General features: G+C 47.1%; 1 protein-coding gene across 1 annotated transcript in view; it reads right to left on the reverse strand.

Moving 5' to 3' along the window:
• Clic6 (chloride intracellular channel 6) overlaps positions 1 to 7,909 on the reverse strand; it is a 42,175-nt gene extending 34,266 nt beyond the window's left edge. Inside the window, exon 1 of the mRNA XM_028877066.2 lies at positions 6,229 to 7,909. Coding sequence (XP_028732899.1) covers positions 6,229 to 7,338 — 1,110 coding nt within the window. The 5' untranslated portion in view covers positions 7,339 to 7,909. The remainder of the gene's footprint in view (positions 1 to 6,228) is intronic.
• Between the last annotated feature and the right edge of the window lie 11,467 nt (positions 7,910 to 19,376).

Raw genomic sequence — 19,376 nt, forward strand, 5'->3', positions numbered from 1 at the left:
CAGCTGGCTCTGAAACCCTTTATGGGTTCTGATGAAACCTCAATTCACCTCTTCTCATGGTCCCAAAATACTCTTCTTTCGATACTTTCAGCCACGTAGAAGTGAATAGCTAGTCTTAGGTTTCAGATGTGCAGATACGGAACCAACTTGCCGCCTCACCGCCCTGTGCCTGGGAAAGGGCTGGAGGAGAAGGGGCTATAATGTCAGTTCTAGCCAGCGGGACACAGGGGAAATCCACTTCCAGGTCAAAGGAATAAGGAGTGGGCCTGAGGAGAAGGCTGAGACCTCTCTGAAGGTCTGATGCAGGTGGAAGAGGCCGTCTGCCCACAGCAAAGGGAGAAGGGACGCGGAGCATCAGGCCCTGCTCCTGCTGGCACTGCCCACTGCTGCCTCCTATTCCCTGTATGAGAAGAAAAGGAAGCTGCTTTTGCCCCCTGTAACTGCATGTGAGCCCCCAGCACGTTACTCCTGGTGCCCCTTCTCAGCGTCAGTCACCACGGGTTAGCTCTGCTGGCAAGAAAAGCTTTGCTGGCCAGGTGCAGCTGCTCAAATCTAGGCCAGCCACTTTAGAAAACCTTGAAGGGTTTGCACTGGAGATTATCAGGGCTCCTGTTATCTGTGGAGAGCAAATGATGGTGTCTCGCCAAACATAACTAATTAGGTAGCTCTGTAGTAGGGACAGCTGTGTCTTCAGGTCCTGGTACTCTGCATGCCTGCACCTCACCCACCATCCTCAAGCCTCCTTCCCCTCACACCAGCATCCACTGGGTGCCATCCTGTGCTGCATGATGTGCTGAGAGCCGAGAGAGGAAAGCAAAAGCTCCTGGGTCTTTCACCTCAGCTTCCAGGCCAGCAGAGCTGTTCCGTCTGCACAGCACACAGCTTTGCTAAGTATCCCCTCCTCCATGCACCATCATAAGCTCGGAGAGAACCTTCCTGGTCTTGCTTTTTTGCTCCAGTATCAATGTGACCCCCAAAGTTTGAGTGCTGGAATTTGGTCTCCAGATTCGCATGTTGGTATATTTGGGGGTGGGATCTTTAGGAGATGGTTAGGGTTATGAGGTCGTGAGGGTGAGGTACTCACGACAACATTGGTAAAGCAGAAAGAGACCTTAGCTAGACCTGTTGCCCCATCCAGTGCCACCCCTGACATGTCATGACACAGCCATCCAGAAACAAACACCATGCTCCTTATCCCATCCTCCAGAACCATGAGCCAAATGAACATCTACGCTTTATAAATAACACAGCATCCAGTATCCTATTACGGCAACTTCAGGTCTTTTTTTTTTTTTTTTTTTTTTTTTTTTTTTTTTTTATAGCATCTAAAACATGCACCAATGTGCTCTCTGATGCTAACCCAGTGTCCAAATACAGTACTTTGTGTATCCTGAGTTAACAGACTATCCTGAAACCCTGCATATCACCTGACCCCCAAACACTGACCAGAATCTGGGCTTTTTCAGGGTCCTTCAATTCTTAGGTCACATCTATGTATCTAAAATGCAAGGGTGGGACACTTAAAGGATCTAGTGCATTGTGTCTTGATTGTTTCAGATGCTCCCTGAGATAGAGCAGCTGAGCATGCCTCACGAGGAAGGCTGGCTGTGTGAAATCTGGGCCCTAGGAGACCTCAATCGAGGAGGAGGGGCTTGTGCAGAAGGGCGAGAGACACAACTGCTCCCATAAGGCTCAGTGACAGGAGCAGTGTGCACAGGGCAGGGCAGAAAAACAGAATCCTCAACCCCAAGTCCCAGCATCCATAGCCCTGCGGCCAAGATGTCCTCAGAGGGAATACAGCCTTATTCTTCTTCCAAGGGACACTGGGCTGGGATTGTGGGGACCTAGGATTGTGTACAGACCTTGCTTCTCACTGTTAGTCACCTTGAAACCATCAAAACCTGAGCACTCACCTACCCTCACCGAATGAGGGACTGAATGAGGAGCCCATTGCAGGGCCAGGTTGGAGGGTCGAATCCAGTAGGCCCCATCTCATTCAGATTAGTGAAGGGTGTCGCTACCCATCTCCTCCACCCCACCGCAGTGTGTCCAGTGTAGTGGGGTAGCAAAACCACACTGCTAAGCCACACTGCCATTTTCAAAGCAGTTTTAGAAGAAAATCAGAAACCCCTGAGTGAGAAGACTGAAGTTGTAGGGGTGCTGTGTTGCTCATTTCCCTTCAGAACACATAATACTCACATTGTTGAGAAAATAACATCTCCCCTGGAGGTTCCCTAGAGACCAAGCTCCACAGAACAGGTCTCAACATGTTCTCTGCCGAATGTTCACAGGGAGCAACAGCCTACTGGTTGACCAGTAGTCTTTAAGAAGCAGGTCCCGGCACAGTCCTGGCCAGCCATGTAGTGTTGCCGTGTGTGGCAGCCTTTTAATTAGCTTATTTATTTTTCCGCACTTCTGACCACATAGCCAGAAGCTACATCTTCCTTGAGTTTTACTTTACTTTCATCAGATTTCAGTTTCACCTTTTTTTTTTTTTTAAATCCAGATCTGATGATCCAGACAAATCCACAGACTCAGTTATACTTGTGTGTTCTAGTTGAATGTGAGTTGTGGAAAATACAACTTGAGAACGCTTAGACTCTGGCCCAGGGTCATCCACTTTCATGGAGGATTTTTACATCATGTAAAATTTGTCAGAAAAGCCTTATCTCAGAGTCCCCTATCCCTAACCCTGCTTCAGAGAACACGAGCTGGGTTTGAAGAAACCCTGCTGTGAACCAGCCTTCCTTGGCTGTTAAACTACTGTGGGTATGTAGTTTCTTCATTGCTGACCCACCAGCATGTGCTCCCCTGAAGTTCTTTCCTAGTCCTGAGTAAAAAAGAAAAACATCTCTCACACTAAATATATTTGGGGATCACCCTATAACTTGGTGACGTAGTTAACTCTTCTTTAAGGGAAGAAAAAAAAGATTAACAATTAATGATTAGCCATTACTTTGATACACAAAACTCAAGGGAATCTGCCTTGACATGATGCCCATGGCCGTAGCTCCTTTACAAGAATACATTCTTGTATACTCACAGAGTAAATGACAAGGTATTAACATGGTAACTCTCATAATGGTGAGCAATACAGTCTACCAGCTGGCCAAAATCATAGGCTGACTTCAGGCTATGGTTATCACTAGTCCATGTCATTAGGACCCCTTCTAGTGTATATTATAATCAATTCTATTTAAATAAAATTTCATATAATATATAAAGTGGTATCGCTAATATATTTCTTTGTTGAAAAATAAGAAAAACAGTAAAAGGGAAAGGTTGTGGGCAGAATGCAGGCCAAGTGCAATGTTGGGAAGGATACTGCTGTAGCTGAATGCCAGACTTCAAAGAGCATCTCTACAGGTCAGCTGGGCCCAGGAGAACCACCATGAGCATGTGCCTTTACACACTGCCAAAGCTGGTCAGCCTGTCACTGTGGACTACAGAGTCCATCTGCAAGGAGGCCCGGAAGAACTTTAGATAAGCCCGAGTTGGTAACAAAATGTAATTCTAACCTAGTTTCAGCGTTTTCCCAATACAATGTGACAATCCAGAAGACATCTTGAACCAAAGGTCTCTGCTGTCCTTCCTTTGGGTGCCTTTGTTCTTTCTTTGTTTTTCCAGAGAGAATGATTAGTAGGATCAGCAGAAACCAAGGCGCCTTATCAACATGAGGCAGGTCTTAAGTGACCCTCAGAAGCTATCCGCCCTCACTGTTGGGAGATCTATTTGTTTTTCTTTTCTTTTCTTTCTTTTTTTTTTTTTTTTTTTTTTTTTTTTTTTTTAGAGACAGGGTTTCTCTGTGTAGTTTTGGTGCCTGTCCTAGATCTTGCTCTGTAGCCCAGGCTAGCCTCGAACTCAGAGAGATCCGCCTGGCTCTGCCTCCCAAGTGCTGGGACTAAAGATGTGTGCCACCACCGCCTGAGTGATCTCTTTGTTTTCTTAAAGAAGAGTAAAGACAAACAGGGAGTCTGGAGTCAGCCAGCCCACATCCTATGTACACCTACCCACCTTCAGTGCAACCCTGACCTTTGCCCACACCAACCACAATACCCACAAAGATACATCGTTTGAGTGTTCATAACACTCTAATCCATAGCAAAGGAAAATTCAATACCTAGAGGGGGTTTCCCTTTGAAAACGGCAGGAGCGGAACGCACCCTAGTGAGGAAAGCTGGAGGGAGGGAAGGGGGCAAAGGCGGGGTGAGCACACTCACTGACACCATGCTAGTGCAGAGCCTTGCACAACTCCAAGGGCAAAGGCGGCGGTGAGCACACTCACTGACACCATGCTAGTGCAGAGCCTTGCACAACTCCAAGGGCAAAGGCGAGGTGAGCACACTCACTGACACCATGCTAGTGGAGAGCCTTGCACAACTCCAAGGGCAAAGGCGAGGTGAGCACACTCACTGACACCATGCTAGTGCAGAGCCTTGCACAACTCCAAGGGCTTTACGTGATCTGTTTCCCAGACTGCATAGTAACCTCCGAGGCTAGGTACCGTGATGTTGTGAAATTAAACAGCGAGAATCAAGAAAGTGACAACGCCAGGATTCGGTCCAGACCCACTGGCCAGTTCCTCATCCAAAGCCTCATCACTTCCACCCCTGCCTCTGCATTGGAGATGTAATGATGCATTTGATCTGTCCAGGGAAAGGCCAAGGGCACAGAGGACATGAGGACCACAGGGAACCTCCTGCGTGCAGCTGACAACCCAGTGGAGGCAAGGTCAGCGCCATCCTGGGGAGACTCCACTCTGGCAGAAGTATGTGCCCATTTTCAAGGCTGGAATATGGTTCTCCCCTGGTGCGTAGTGCTTTCCTACAGCTGGCATGAGACCCACATGCTAAGGGAAGGCCGGAGAGAAAGGGGGTGGAGACCAGGCCATGTGTAGCTTATGTCTGTGGAGCAGTGAAGCAGAGGACCCAGGCAGAGCTGCCATTCACTTCGAAACTGCAACCCAAGCAGGCTGGCTGGAATCACACAGCCATGTGACCAGAACGATGGAGAATTTCCCCCGGACTGTAACCACCCAGCTCCTGCACTCCAGTCCCTACAGGGCCAGCCTGGGGCTGGGCCTTCACGTGTTGGACCCCATCACTTTCCCCACTCTCCTGGGTCTTTAAAACAGTGCGGGGCATGGGAAACAGCCTCACTGTCTGGAAACACCGCAGATCCTAGCCATCCAGACACTTGGTTAAATCCTGACGTTGATCTCCTGGGAACATTTTTCTTTTTACTTATTAAAATCTCAGCCAAGGAGGTTTAGAGCTAAGTGGCTCCTACAAGCTTGAAAGTATTTCTGAAGGATTAGGGTTCTACAAGGAACACATTCTTCATCTTATTATCTCCAGCTTCCTGGGGTCTGACCAAAGGTCCCAGGAAGAACTTTGTTTTTTATTGTTTGGTTTTTTTGGGTTTTTTGTTTTGTTTTTTTTTTAAACAAAGCTTTTGGTGTGAGCCACTGCTGGACTTTGTCCATTTTTTTTTCTGAAGCCTTGTTAAAAAAAATAAAATAAAATGCCTGTTTACACTCAAAACTTCCTCCTCGTGTGTCTACGGGCTCTTTCAAAAAAACGAAATCGTGGTTTTCTTCCTGAGTAAAGGCTCGAAATCTACACAGAGAGTGATGTTCAAGTCCATCTTAGAGTGTTCAATAAACGAGACAGCACATAAGAGACTTTCCACTGTCCCCCGCTCCCGAACACACATTATGTGCTCTGCCACTGAAAATGTTGGGCCTCTGGGAGTTAAGTCTGAGAATTCTTCCCCTGAACCTACCTGCTCACATTTTTTCACTTCGGGGATTAAAGGCTCCTTTGGCAGAAATCCTTTGAAGACCAACAAGGCGGATCACCTTTTGTTTTCCTCCTAATTCTTTAATAACCTTGGGACTAGAAGAGCCAGTTAGGATGTTCAGGACGAGGGACGGTGGGGAGTCACTAGTAGCACCCTTAGACCTGACTTCCAGACACTTCCACCCCCAAAACCCTGAGTCCCAGACCTTACACTGCAGGCGCACGCCGCAGACCATTGCGGTGTTGGGGATGGAAAGTGGCACATGCTAGGAATGCTCTACCGCTGAGTTGCATCCACAACCCTAGCTAGCATCCTTAGGGGTCCCTTCCGGCCGGTGGATGGAAGCTTGTGCACAGTTTAGCTTCTGCGCCGCCCGCCTAGATTAGAATGACAGTGTACTCCTGGGCCTGGGGACGCGAGATTTACCTTGACAAAGAGGGTGATGTCGTGCTCCTGTCCTGGGTCCTCCACCTCGGATGCCGGGCCGTTCTCCCTGCGGCCATTCACTCGCTCCAATTCTTCTCCGCCCTGGGCGCTGGGCTCCTCAGCGAGGTGGTTGCTGAGCTCCGCCTGGGACTCCGCGTGCCCGGTGGTGGATTTGGCCTCCTCTTCATCGGGGCTGCCGTCGGGGGGCTTCTCCTGGATGCCCTCCTCACAGCGTCCCTCCAACCCCGGTTCTGGCCTCGCTTCCTCCTCCCCGGTCTCTTCCTGGAACCCGCCCTGCTTCCCATTCTCGCCATCGTCTACCCTCGCCTCCCCTGTAGCTGCTTCTACCGACCCGTCTTTTCCCAAGGCTCCCTCTTCCCCGGCGGCATCTGCGGCTGGAGTTCCCGCCAGCTCCCCGGGGTCGTGTCCTCCGATCTCTGCGGCTGCGACCTCAGTCGCCTCAGCCTGGGGCTGAGGACTGCTTTCCCCTCCACCCTGGGACTCACCCTCTGACCCGTGTGCCTCTCCTGCGGGTGCTTCTGCGTCCATGCTGTCCCCTGCAGGTCCCTGGGCTTCTGTATTGATCTGCAACCCTGGTGCACTTCCTCCCTGCACTTCCAGGCTAGACTCTACCTCTTCCCGCGCCTCTGAGGTTGTGGGGTCCTCTGGCTCCTGGCGATCGTCCCCAGGGACCTCGGGGACCTCACCCTGCGCGCCTAGCCCGGGGCTCGGCTCTAGCACCTGCTGGGCGCCCGGCTCCTCCTCCGCTCCCTGCAGGACCCCGGCGCCCTCGGGGTCGCGCTCTGCAGCCTCGGCTTCACCCTGCGCTCTGCTGGGAGTCTCGGTTCCCCGGCCAGTCGGCGGGTCCTGCGCCTGCGCTTCCCCGATCCCTCCGTCCTGCCCACAGCCTCCTTCTTCCTTCCCCGAGGCAGTCGCCTCTGCGCCCGCCCCCTGGTCCCTGGGCGCCTCTGCAGCTCCCTTGCTCGCCTCCCGCCCCTCCAGGTCTGCAGTCCCAGATTCTCCTGGTCCCTCAATCCTCGCACCTTCAGGTTGTCCCTGGGGACCCGGAGCAACCTCCGCGACCTCCTTGGGCTCCTCGGCCTCAGCCATGGTGAAACACCCTTCCTCGAAGCTGCTCAGGGATGACGGACAGGGGCTGCCTAGCCCCCTCCGAGAGGACACCCCACTCCGGGCTCTGGAGGCGAAGGTTTCGCTTAATGCGAAATCCAGCCGGCCCGAGAGCTATGTCCTTTCCCCTGGCTTAAGATCTTTGGGTTCTTCCTCTAGTGTTCGTGCTTCTCCAAGATTCGCACCCGGACCCCAATCCTGATGCCCAGGCTAGGGTGTAAGGCTAAAGAATCACAGCTTGCCTCTTGAATCCTTGGAAGAAATGGCCTGGTTCTCTGCGGTTTCGGAAGTTGACCAGAAGTCCTCAGAGGCAACTCTACCCTCCTTGGGCTTGGGCGGGGTTTTTTCCCCACCTCCCAGCCTGTTTGGGTGGCCTGGGAATCTAGCCAATGATATAGCCTTTCTGTGGCTTTTGTGGATTTTAATGAAAAGACTGAGTTTACTGGCCACTTTGGCGTTTTTTCTGGAACAGCTTCAAGTTTCAGCGCTATTTAAATCACAATCACATATGTCAGTACCTAATTCTCGCCTTACCTCACCTTACCTCATCATGGAGGAGACTTCAGCTCCTCTGGTCCTGAGTGGAATAGACCCACCTGTGCCTCTGGTTCTACAGCAAAAGTATAAACCCTAAAGGGAGGGATCAGGGACGTGAGCCTGCTGACTCCCCGTGTCCGTAGGTTCCAGAAGCTTATGGAAGGGAGCAAAGGGGGCCAGCTGAGCTCTTACCAGGGGAAAGACTTCCTCACTTTATGTCTCTTACTTCCCCTGAAGACGCTAAGAATCTGCATCCTCGGACTCTGCTTTTCTGACTCATGACCAGTGCTTGGGCCTCAGTTTCGTGGTAAGGGGTTTGTTTGGAGCTGAAGGTGGGAAAAGAAAATTCAGAATGTGAAAGAAGGAAGCGTTACGGAATTCTCTGGGCTAGGAATCTCCCAGGATCATCCATCAGAGAACCTCCCCATAAAGAGAAGGGAGTTATGGTTTAAAAGGAAAACCACCAGTTCTTCTCAAAACTATTCCACGGAGTTGAGAGGAGGCCCTCCCAAAATTATTCTATGAGGCCAGTATTTCCCTCTTATCAAAGGACACAGCAACTATAGACCAATATTCTTGATGAATGTAGATGCAAAAATTCTTAACAGAACATAAGGATTTGAATATAACAGCATATCAAAAAGACCATTCACAACTATTAGTTGGTTTCCTTCCAGGGTTGCAATTATGAGTCAACACATGCAAATTTATAGATGCAACTCATCATGTCAACAAAATGGATGTGTTTTAAAACAGTGTATGTGGGCTGGGAAGAGGGTTCTGAGATAGAGTGGGTGCTGCTCTTTCAGAGGATCTGAGTTTGATTCCCAGCACCCACATCAGGTGGCTCACAACTTCCTCCAGTGCCAGACAACCCAACACCCTCTTCTGGCTTCAAATGACACCTGCACTCACGTGCACAAACCACACACATAACATACATACTAATCAATATAAATAAAATAAATCTTTTAAAAATGTCTTCATCTCAGTAGGTGCAGACAGTGCATTTAATAACATTCAACATCCCTTCATAATAAAAGCCTTGACATTTTTACACAGAAAGATGATAATAGCTCAACATAATAGAAGTTGGTTAGTTTTGAGGCAGGGTCTCATGTAGCCCAGGCTAGCCTCAAGCACACTATATAGCTGAGTATGACCTTGAATTCTGACCCTCCTGCCTTGCTGAGATTACAGACACTCACCATCTTGACAAGTCTTTATAAAATTCGGGAGACTGAACACAAGATTTCCATACTTGCAAGCACCCAAGAGGATGCTGCCTAAAAATAGTGGGATGGTGGGGATTCCAATTTGACTTGTCAGGCTCTTACTGGTTTTAGCCATCACATCCAGAGGATTCTGTTGTCTTTACAAGACTGGGATGTATCTTGAAGTGGTACACTTAGTCATTCACCCAAATTCTTCCTTCGAATTCCCACTGCTCATCACTGATGGATGGCTAGAGCTGTGTTTTAAATGTGTCCCTGAAAAATCCATGTGTTAAAAACTTAATCTTGAAAAAAAAAATGCAAACAGCATGTGGCGCACGCTTAGTCCAGCACTCGGAGCAAGCAGGCGGATCTCTGTGAGTTGAGCAGCCTGGCTACAAGTGAGTTCCAGAAAGGCGCAAAGCTACACAGAGAAACCCTGTCTCGAAAAAAAAAAAAAAAAAAAAACTTAATCTTGAACTTCACATTTAATGTTATTTACAGGTGGCCTTTGGGGAGTATTTATAGTTATATGAGCATGAGGTCAAGGACTTCATGGTGGCATTAGTGGCTTTAGGAAGAAGAAGAGAGACATATACTAACTCCCCCTCACCCCGTGTGTGTGTGTGTGTGTGTGTGTGTGTGTGTGTGTTTCTCTATCTCTCTGTCTCTATCTCTCTGTCTCTCTCTGTCTCTGTTTCTCTCTCTTTGTGTGTGTGTCTGTCTCTCTTTTCTTCTCCTTTCTTTCCCTCTTGACCTTTCTTCCTAGATAAGAAACACCTTCTACCACAGGACAATGCATCAAGAAAGTACTTATGAGAGGCTAACATATTTGACATTGCCATTCCCAGCCCCCAAAACTGTGAGTAAGAAATTCCTTACTCAGTCTATGATCTTCTGTCAAAGAAGCACAAAACAAAGACAACAGGACAGAAGCCCCATGACATGCACACTCATATCACCTTCCTCCAAGGTGAACTCTGCCTAGGAGGAAATAGGACAGAAGCCACAGCTTAGAACAGATGCCACAAAACAACTACTCAAGGCATGTCACCCACACCGGTGAGAGAAATTGACATGCCAGGAGAGCCTAGGTGGCTCCAGACACCTAGAAAGGGAATCCTGACACATTCTCCAGAGCAAGAAAGCATCCATCACTCATGTCTGTCTCTAAGTGAAGAACAGAGGCAGAAATGAGATCCTAACAGCAATGGCATCTGTTTATGTTCCTTTACGTAAAAATTTAGGACCAAATGTACTGCAGAGAAGAGAATTCTGAAAAAAAAATGATTGCATGATTTCTCACATCATATATTACTTGACATATATGACCCATTGTCCTGTGATTAAATGTGGAGATAGTTTCTCAGTGACACAGATAAATAGCACATTATGTGAGGAATGTTAAAAAAGAAAAATCAGGGGCTGGGAAGATGGCTCACCATGTAAGAGCACATTCTGTGCAAGCATGAGGGCCTGAGTTTGGATCCCAATACCACCTAAAAAGTAGGTGTGGTGGCCACACATGCCCCTGTAAGCCCAGAACCGTGCGAGACACAGAGAGAAGAATTCCTGGGGGTTGCTAGCCACCAATCCAGCTTTGGGCTCAGTGAGACCCTGTCTCAAGGGAATAAGGTGGAGCGTGAGAGAGCAGGACACGTGAAACCCTTCTCTGGCCTCTGCACGTGTGGACACACGTGTGCGTGCACACATATGCACGAACATTACGTGACACACATCCACATCACATACACATGCCACAAAATGTACATGCACACACTAAAAACCAAAAATAAATGTAAAAGCTATACATAACTTCAGATACACACCCAGTTAAAGGTGACCCTCAAATGAATGCTGGTTGAACCGGTTCACTTCCAGGTGAGTGTCCCCCAAAAGCTTGCAGTGTTTGGAGCCATTGGGGGATTTCTGGGTGTAAGTAGGGATTGTGGATATGAGCCGCCGCCGGAGAATTGTAGCTAGGTTTATTTGCACTGGTTTGACAGCTGTGAGCCTAAGCACATGTAAAGCTTCTTGATACAGAGCCAGTGTTCTCTGTTCCTTTCACAGGACAGGGGGGTGAGGGTCCACACCTGTGTCAGTTGGTAGTTAATAGACTTTAACTCAAGCCACTGGGTACAAATGTCCTGGTAATAAGAGGGCTAGTATTTCCAGGAAACTGTTGAATTGTTCGTAGGGTTGGCACAGCCCAGGCCAGCCTGTTGCCTGACTGAGTTCGTGTTAGTCTTGGCTGTGCCCTTGGAGAAAGACAAGGTTAACAAAGCCCATTTGGTTGGGGATGACTGACCTGCATATACAAGCTACTTTATCTCCTGGGCTCTGGTCTTGTTATTGGTGTTGATAAGAGGTGTAGCACAACTCTTGTGCCCTGGAATCCTTCTCCATCTTACATTCCCTTTAGCAGTTATCTCCTTCTGATGTACAGTATAACACCTATTATTACATCTAGCCTATCTCACCCCACAGTGATGCTGTTGCCATGATGACAAGGGACTCTTATTTACCATTATCTAGAACAGAACCAGGCACACGCTAGGATCCTGGGAGAAATGTGTTGAATAAATAAGTACACACTTGTCTTCAGATTCCTATGCATCAATCTGAACTAGTTTTTAAAACAACTTTTCTCCATTGATTTTTACCATGTAGGGGGCAAGACAATGTCATGAGATGTGCTAGGCACAGAGATCCTTACCTCTTCCCTTTGGCGACTACTGCAGCAGATGTGTTAATTATTAGCAAGGGGCAAGTTCTATAAGGGGCCACTAAAGAAACAGCAGTAAACAGTCATGAAGGTCGTGTGGGTAGCTTCAGAGCCACTCAGTGACCTGTACGTCGTTAAGAAGTCGCCATCACTAGATTAGCTGTTTAAATAGTAGGCAAGATTAAACAGAGGTGGCAGCCGAGTGGATCAGTGACAGGAGGCAAAGTTCTGAGTCGCCATGGTGCTGCCCTGCCGTATGGGATAAGTAATCACAAGGCGCAGAACCGAGATTCCAAAAAGACGTCGTAGACCTGGAACAAGTCAAGACTCGGTTGTTTCTGTTGTTTTCCCAACAGGAACAGACTCATTTCCATAGAGATACTCTCTCTCTCTCTCTCTCTCTCTCTCTCTCTCTCTCTCTCTCTCTCTCTCTCTCTCTCTCTCTCTCTCTCTCTCTCTCTCTCACACACACACACACACACACACACACACACACACAAGTACTTGCTCCTCTCATAGGGTATCTATAACATTCATCCGCAGGGTTTGTTTAAGGTTGAGCTAAAGACCACCTTGTGATTTCTTTCTAGTCTTCTTCTCCTACAAGTGGCTCCAAAATCACTTCTCTCTCTGCTCAGTTTTGCTCAGTGTGGGGATTTGGCTCAGAGGTAGAATGTTTGCCCAGCAAGCACAAGGCTGTGGGTTCATCCCCGGCACCAGCGGGGGGCAGTGGATATTGGCACAGAGTAGGCTTAAACTAGGAAGCCGGGGCTGTAGCGCTGGCTAATCAGTCAGGAAAGTCCGAACGAATTCAGCACTATCATCCTGCAAGTTGATTAAAAAACAATTGTGAGGAACTAACTTCAACGATAACCGAGCAAAACGGGCAGATCCTCTGGTCAGTTTGCCGGATCTGGATTACTACCCTATCTTAGAAACACTGTGAGATCTTTATCCATCTTCCCCTGGGTCAGCAGGAGTCCCGAGAGGAGCATTGTCTCTGTGAGCTCTAAGTCTGATAACCTATGGGTGCTTTGCCTAGCGTTTGCTGTTGTTAGCGTGGTGACCTTACCGTGTTGTCTGGGACAACAATGTTATCACATCCTGACAGCCTGTGTACAGTGTTAGGAGAGTCACGTGGACTAGGGTGACCCTTGTCGTTTACCCGGTGACAAGGCTGGAAAGGATGCCTGTGGTCTCCACAGCATGACTGCAAGGACACCCCTGCCACTCTCGGGGGGCTCCTGGGGTGGGGTAGGAACCGCAGAAAAAACGCACCAGAAACCCAACTCCATTATTGGAGGGTTTGCTCTCCATTCTTGGAGACGTTCCACGTGACTGTGTACCCCTCTCAAAACAGATCTAATTTTGAAGAAATATTCCTTGAGTGGTTCGGAAAGGTGAACAAGGAGGGACAGAGAAGACCTTCCTCTGAGATTTTATTATAAACCATTTCCTGAAAGTTCTGGAGAGGAAGCAGAGGGCTATCACAGGCCCTAGATGTAACGCAACCGTCAACTGCATGGGAGAAGCTTGGGGTGGAGACAGTGGAGTCCTCATCCCAGACTGGTCCTGGAGTCCGCAGTGTTAGCCTCCCCTTCTCACAAGACCTTCACTTTTGCCACCAGAACCAAGAGGGACAATCCTTCTGGAAATTTCACAATACAAAAATTTAACAGAAACTCAGCTTAAACCCCCACCTCTACCTGTGGAGTTTTAAATACATATTTAAAATTATCCAGTTTCCTGTATTTTCTTGATACCTATTTAAGGAACTTGAGTATCCTCTTACCCATTCCTGCTCACCTCTCATCTTCCGGACAGAACTCTGGAATCTAGGTGGATGCTGGCCTGCTGAAGCAGGTTATGTGACTGTGTGAGAAGTGGTCTCAGCTGAGGGACACTTGATAATGTCTAGACACAGACTTTTGGTTGTCATAATTGTTGGCACTACTGGTTCCTAGTGGCAGAAGCCAGGGATGTTGTTAAATACACTAAAATCTCTAGAGACCCTTATAATCATTCACTAGATAAAAATACCAATAGTTGTTTTGGAGGAAGTCCAGCCACCCTCCAGCCACCCCTGACAGAGTCTCGCAGAGAAGCTGCCTTGATCCCATCAGAGGCTTTGGAAATGTGAATGACAGGACTCCTCACCTCTGGAACACCCATCACTTATACAACTAGAACAAACCACTACTGTTTTACATAGACGGTAGCTTCTCTCATGGAAAATGTAAAATAAATTTTTTTTGAAAAGGAAATACAAACACTTAACATTCTTATGCATTCATCTCATTAACCAACTATCAAACAGGCACAAATTGGCCAAAGGACTCGAAGTGCCCAGGGGGATCTGTGTATAAATCACCTTACGAACTGTGTATAAAATCAAGATTTCAACACCATTCCATTATTTTGTTCTTGCTGAATATATTTGCATATATTTACACATGGCATTTGCATATCTTCTTTAGGGTCTCCCCAGTAATGACTGGCCCACGACCTCAGGAGTTTCTTCAGGAAGAAACCATTAATACCTCCTCCCACCCAAAGCCAATGCTCAAGTGATGAGTGCATTTCCTTTCTGCACAATCTCAAAGAGTCACAGCAGCTAAAACTTATAAGGGAGGTGTCACTGTCTCTTGCCTCCAAGTTGTCTGAAGGATGTTCCCCAAAATTCAGTCCCAAGGGTTTTCATACCCACTCTTCCATGGGTTTACATACCCAGTCTCTCCTGGTGTCCTGAGTCTGAATGCCTCAGCTTAGGACACATAGGCCACGAGGCAACCCTGTCTCTCTTGATGTGGGATAGCGGCTTCATTTGTCCCCAGACAATAGCACTCCTCCTCTGCAGACCCACAGATGGTGGCTTCTCCCACCAAAAATGAAAGATTCAAAATAGAAATATATGTGCTAATATTCAGCCTACTGACCCTCTAAAAGGCTTTCGCTCAGTATTCATTTTTTTAAAAATTACTTTTACATGTCTGTGTGTGGTGTACATGTGTGTACATATTCACATGTGTAGATTCGTGTGTATGTCCAGTGTGTGTGTGTGTGTGTGTGTGTGTGTGTGTGTGTGTGTGTGTGTAGAAGCCAGAGGTTGATATCAGATGTCTTCCTCTACACACCTTCTATACTGAGGCAGGGTGTCTCACTGAACATGGAGCTTTCTCATCTAGTATAACTAGCCAGCTTGCTCTGGAGGTAGCCTGCTTTTACCCCCAAGTGCTGGGATTGCAGACGGGCCATCACACCCATCCAGCTTTCTAATGGGTTCTAGGCATCGCAACTCTGGTGCTCACATTTGTGTATCAGGAGCGTACCCACCAAGCCATCTCCCCAACTCCTGACTGCACTTTTTAAAGCAAGCTTTTAAAAAAGGTCCTGTTTCCCATGCAAGCCCATGCTTTTCACTGATGACGCTCACAGTATGTGTTAATGCAGTGGGTTACTTTGCTTTTCCATAGTTTCAAGAAGAAAGCAAGGACAGGTTCAGCCTCTCTCTCTGAACTTGGTGTCTCAGTATCTTCCACTGACCTTTTTATTACCTCCAGTCCTCAGTTTCCCAGCCTGTATGTGTTAATGGAAAGTGGCCCCACAAGTCGACCTCACATTTCATTTAGGACCAAGTAAGAGTCTATGTGGACATACAAAGGAAAGGCATTGTTCTCCAGACCGTTAGTGCTAAGAGGCAGGGGTGGCTAACGTCAGTTGTACATCAGAATGGCCAGGTGAGCATGTAAGAATGGATGGTGCCAGACCTAACCTGCTGACACTCTTTCCCAGCTGGGCAGCCTCAGGAAGTCGCATGGGCTTCGCAGTAACGTCTCATGTTCTTCCAGACTGGGGAAGACCACTCTAAGAATCAAACAACCAACCTTCACAGTAACTTAGGCCAGTGAGCAATAACTCCAAGTGTTTATACCTTTGTCTCTCTCTCTCTCTCTCTCTCTCTGAAAAAATAAAAGCATTAAGCATCTAAAGCTTTTATTTTTTCAGAGAGAGAGAGAGAGAGAGAGAGAGAGACAAAGGTATAAACACTTGGAGTTTATACCTTTGAGATTTTTTTCCTACTTTGACAGGTGGCTGACATCATGCCATGCTGTAAAGAATGTCATTGAGGTACAATCTCACCACATGTGTCTTCATAATATAGAAGTAACTAACGCACCTGTGATTCTAAAAGTAATTTCACCTATGTGATGGAAATGGAAAAGTTGTTTGAGGAATGAGAAAATGAGTGAATGAATATTCTTCAAAATAACCTTATTTGGGGTAGAGTTGGGATTTTTTTTTAAATGTATTTCTACTTATAAGTCTGTGGTTTATAAGACGTTGCTGGCCTGTACGATTCTGGTGCACTCTTATTCATGACCTCTGAAGAAATTCCTGTTGGGTGAGTCTGCAGGCATTTGATCTACGTAAAACTCAAAGCTGTTTCTAAGCCTGCCTTCAAACCAGGAAGCCGCGTTTTCCCAGAATCACCTTGGCCCCTGTTTCAATAGAAACTCTGAGCTCACAAACCATCACCTGGATTTTCTACCCTTAGCTGCACTTCTTCCTTCTCACCCTTTTGGGCTGTGCCTTTGGTGTGTGGCCGCTGTGATAAGCTTGGGCAGCATGTCTCCCAGGTAGAGACGAAGGTGCGTGCTCCATCTGCTAGAGGGAATGTTTAGGGCTTCATTCACATTCTCTTCTACCAGGGTTGAAGGAATCATTGTTGGACTGCTGTAAGATGAGCAGTTTCTGAGGTCACAGAAATAAGTAAGTTTATAGTTCTGCTCCAAATAGGTGTGTTACACTCAGGTGTGAGTCAGCATACAAAATAACCCCCATTCTGTCCTCCAGATGTACACAGAAACCATCAAAAAGGTGCTTGATCCCTTTTTAAGGTTATTGCAACCAAATTATCTAAGTCATACAGCTTAGAATATTTTATCCTGAGCTTATTCCTTTTTTTTAATGAGTTTGAGATCCACTGATGTTGTTGAATATATCAATAGCTTATTATTTTTATTTATTATTACTGTTATTGCTTTAGTTGTCATTGAGAAGTGTTTTGCTATATGGATATACCATGGTTTGTTTAACATTTCCAGGTCCTAGGGCATTAAGGCTTTCATTAACTATATTATATTGGTAAGGCCAAATTAACCCAACACCTGCTGGGTAACGGGGTTATTCCCATTGCACTTGAATCTGTGTGAGCCCAAGCCATTGATGATAGGGTGGTCTACAGATCATGATGCATTCACAGATGCAGGCTCAAAGCCCAGGAGAATGTCCCTGCCCTTGGCTTCTCCACCAGCAATGAACTTACTTCAGGAGTTTGAGGTCCGTTCCCCTCTGTGGTGGTTTGAATGAGAATGGCCCCCATAGGCCCATTCTCTGGAATGTTTGTTTCCCTGTTGGTGGAACTGCTTGTGGCCTTGTCGGAGGAAGGGAGTCACTGGGGTGGGATTTGGGGTTTCAAAAGCCAATGCTAGACCCAGTCTCCCTCCCTGTCTCTGTCTCTTGCCTATGGATCATGATAACAGCTTTCAGCTGGTGCTCCAGTGCCCTGCCTGGGTGCTTGCCACCATGATGACCATGACTAACTAACCCTCTGATCTATGAGCAAGCCCCCAATTCAATGTTGTTGTTTTGTTGGGTTTTTATATATATATATATATATAACCTCTTGTGGGATGTTTGATTGCACTGTGAGACTGTGTTAATAAAATTAACCTTAGATCAGGGAACGAGCCAGCGCCTAGTTGACAAGAATTAGCCATAGAGAGTACAGAGGACCCAAGGAGGTGGATAGAGAAGACGCACAAGAAGAAGTAGGGAGGGACTTAGAGATTCAAGGTCTTTTTGGTCTGGGACATGTGGAGAGAGACACACTCCTTGGGTCTCTGGTGAAAAGGGGGAGGGCAGCTGGTCGTTTCTCCTCCTCTTTGATCTATCAGGTTTTCACCCTAATATCTGACTCCGGAGTCAATATTGGTAATAGAACAACTTAGATAAAAACACTATGCTGCCTTGGTCATGGTGTCTCTAAGACACCCTGTATGCACACCCCCGGCTTCTCTCTAGCTGAATGCAAACTGAAAACGCAAAAAGAGGACTTTGGATTGGTGTAGTATCCTGTGGCTAAACATGGAGTTAGAGACGCTTTCAGCAGATTTTTTTCTACTTCACCCAATGCTTGGTGAAACAAAATCAGCCTGGTCTCATGTAACACTTGGGCCCCTTTCCTAATGGAATCACCAGCAAGTCAGAGGACTGGATCTTAAAATCCATGCTTAGAGAAAGCAGCAACCAGAGTCAAGTCCAGAGAGGAGGGGAGACATTATTTTACTCTTCCTTCGTGGATACAAAGTTAGTAATCTATCATAAATTCCTTTAAAACGATTGACTCTGAGATATTCCTACCCACATTTGTCTCCCTCTCGGGGGCCTGTTGTTATTTTTTTTTTATTCTATCTCATGTGTGTGGGTGTATTGCCTACATATATGTCTGTGTACTGTGTGCATGCAGTGCCCCTGAAAGCGGGAAGAGGGCATCAGACTCCCTGGAACTGGAGTTAAAAACAGTTGTGTGTCACCATGTGGGTGCTGGTGCACCATGTGGGAAGCAGAGTCCAGTGCTCTCAACCACTGAGCCATCTCTCCAGCCTGCCTGATGTCATTTTTCAGAATTCTAGGTTCTGGCTTTGATCTTTCCTTATTGAGGATTCCTAGCCTAGCTCAAGGTCATCCCTCGCTCCACCACAACCACCTACTACCTCCTCAAACCAAAGTCTTGTCTTTCCACTGAGAGTAATGTCTACGAAAAAAATTGGAAACTACAAGAAATTCTCAAGTTGACTATATGTCAGGCCCTATTTAAGCACATGGTATGCATCAGCTCATACGATTTTAATAATAATCTTTGACATGAATATTGCTATTGCCACCTCTCTACTAAAGAAAAAGAACTAGAGATGTAGTTAGCCCAAGGGCACCAAGTTGGAAAGCAACAGAGCCCAAGAATGTCCCTAGACAACCTGGCTCTGGCATCTGGGACTTAACCCTCCCTCCCCTTTGGACCACATGTGCTCATTCCTGGCACTGAGCTGTGTGTGTACACACTTCGAAGATATGCATGGAGACATGCTGGGGTAATTGTCACTATGCTGTGGCTGAGGACACAGGGGTGACAAGGTCATACAGATTATGTCCTCAGGAAGCCACATTCCTGGGAGACTTCAAGCAATTAAATGAGTAGCAACACTTTGGAGATGAAATGGTAGGCATATTTAGGAGCATGTAAGGTGAGGACCCGATTGTGACCTGGAACTGAGTTTGGAGATGTGATTAATCAGATCTAAGGTCAAAGGTATACATTAAAGGGGAAGAGAAGTTTAGCTGGCCCCTCTCCAAAATAAAAACGTAGGAGACAGCATTCACTCTAAGTAGAAAGAGAAATGAACTTGGGAAAAATCCTTGCCAGGCAAAAATACGTATCATCTAGTGCAGTGCAAACTTCCTGGAACCTGAGGGTGACCCTAGCA

Source organism: Peromyscus leucopus, chromosome 12, assembly GCF_004664715.2.
Source record: "Peromyscus leucopus breed LL Stock chromosome 12, UCI_PerLeu_2.1, whole genome shotgun sequence".
Taxonomy (NCBI): domain Eukaryota; kingdom Metazoa; phylum Chordata; class Mammalia; order Rodentia; family Cricetidae; genus Peromyscus; species Peromyscus leucopus.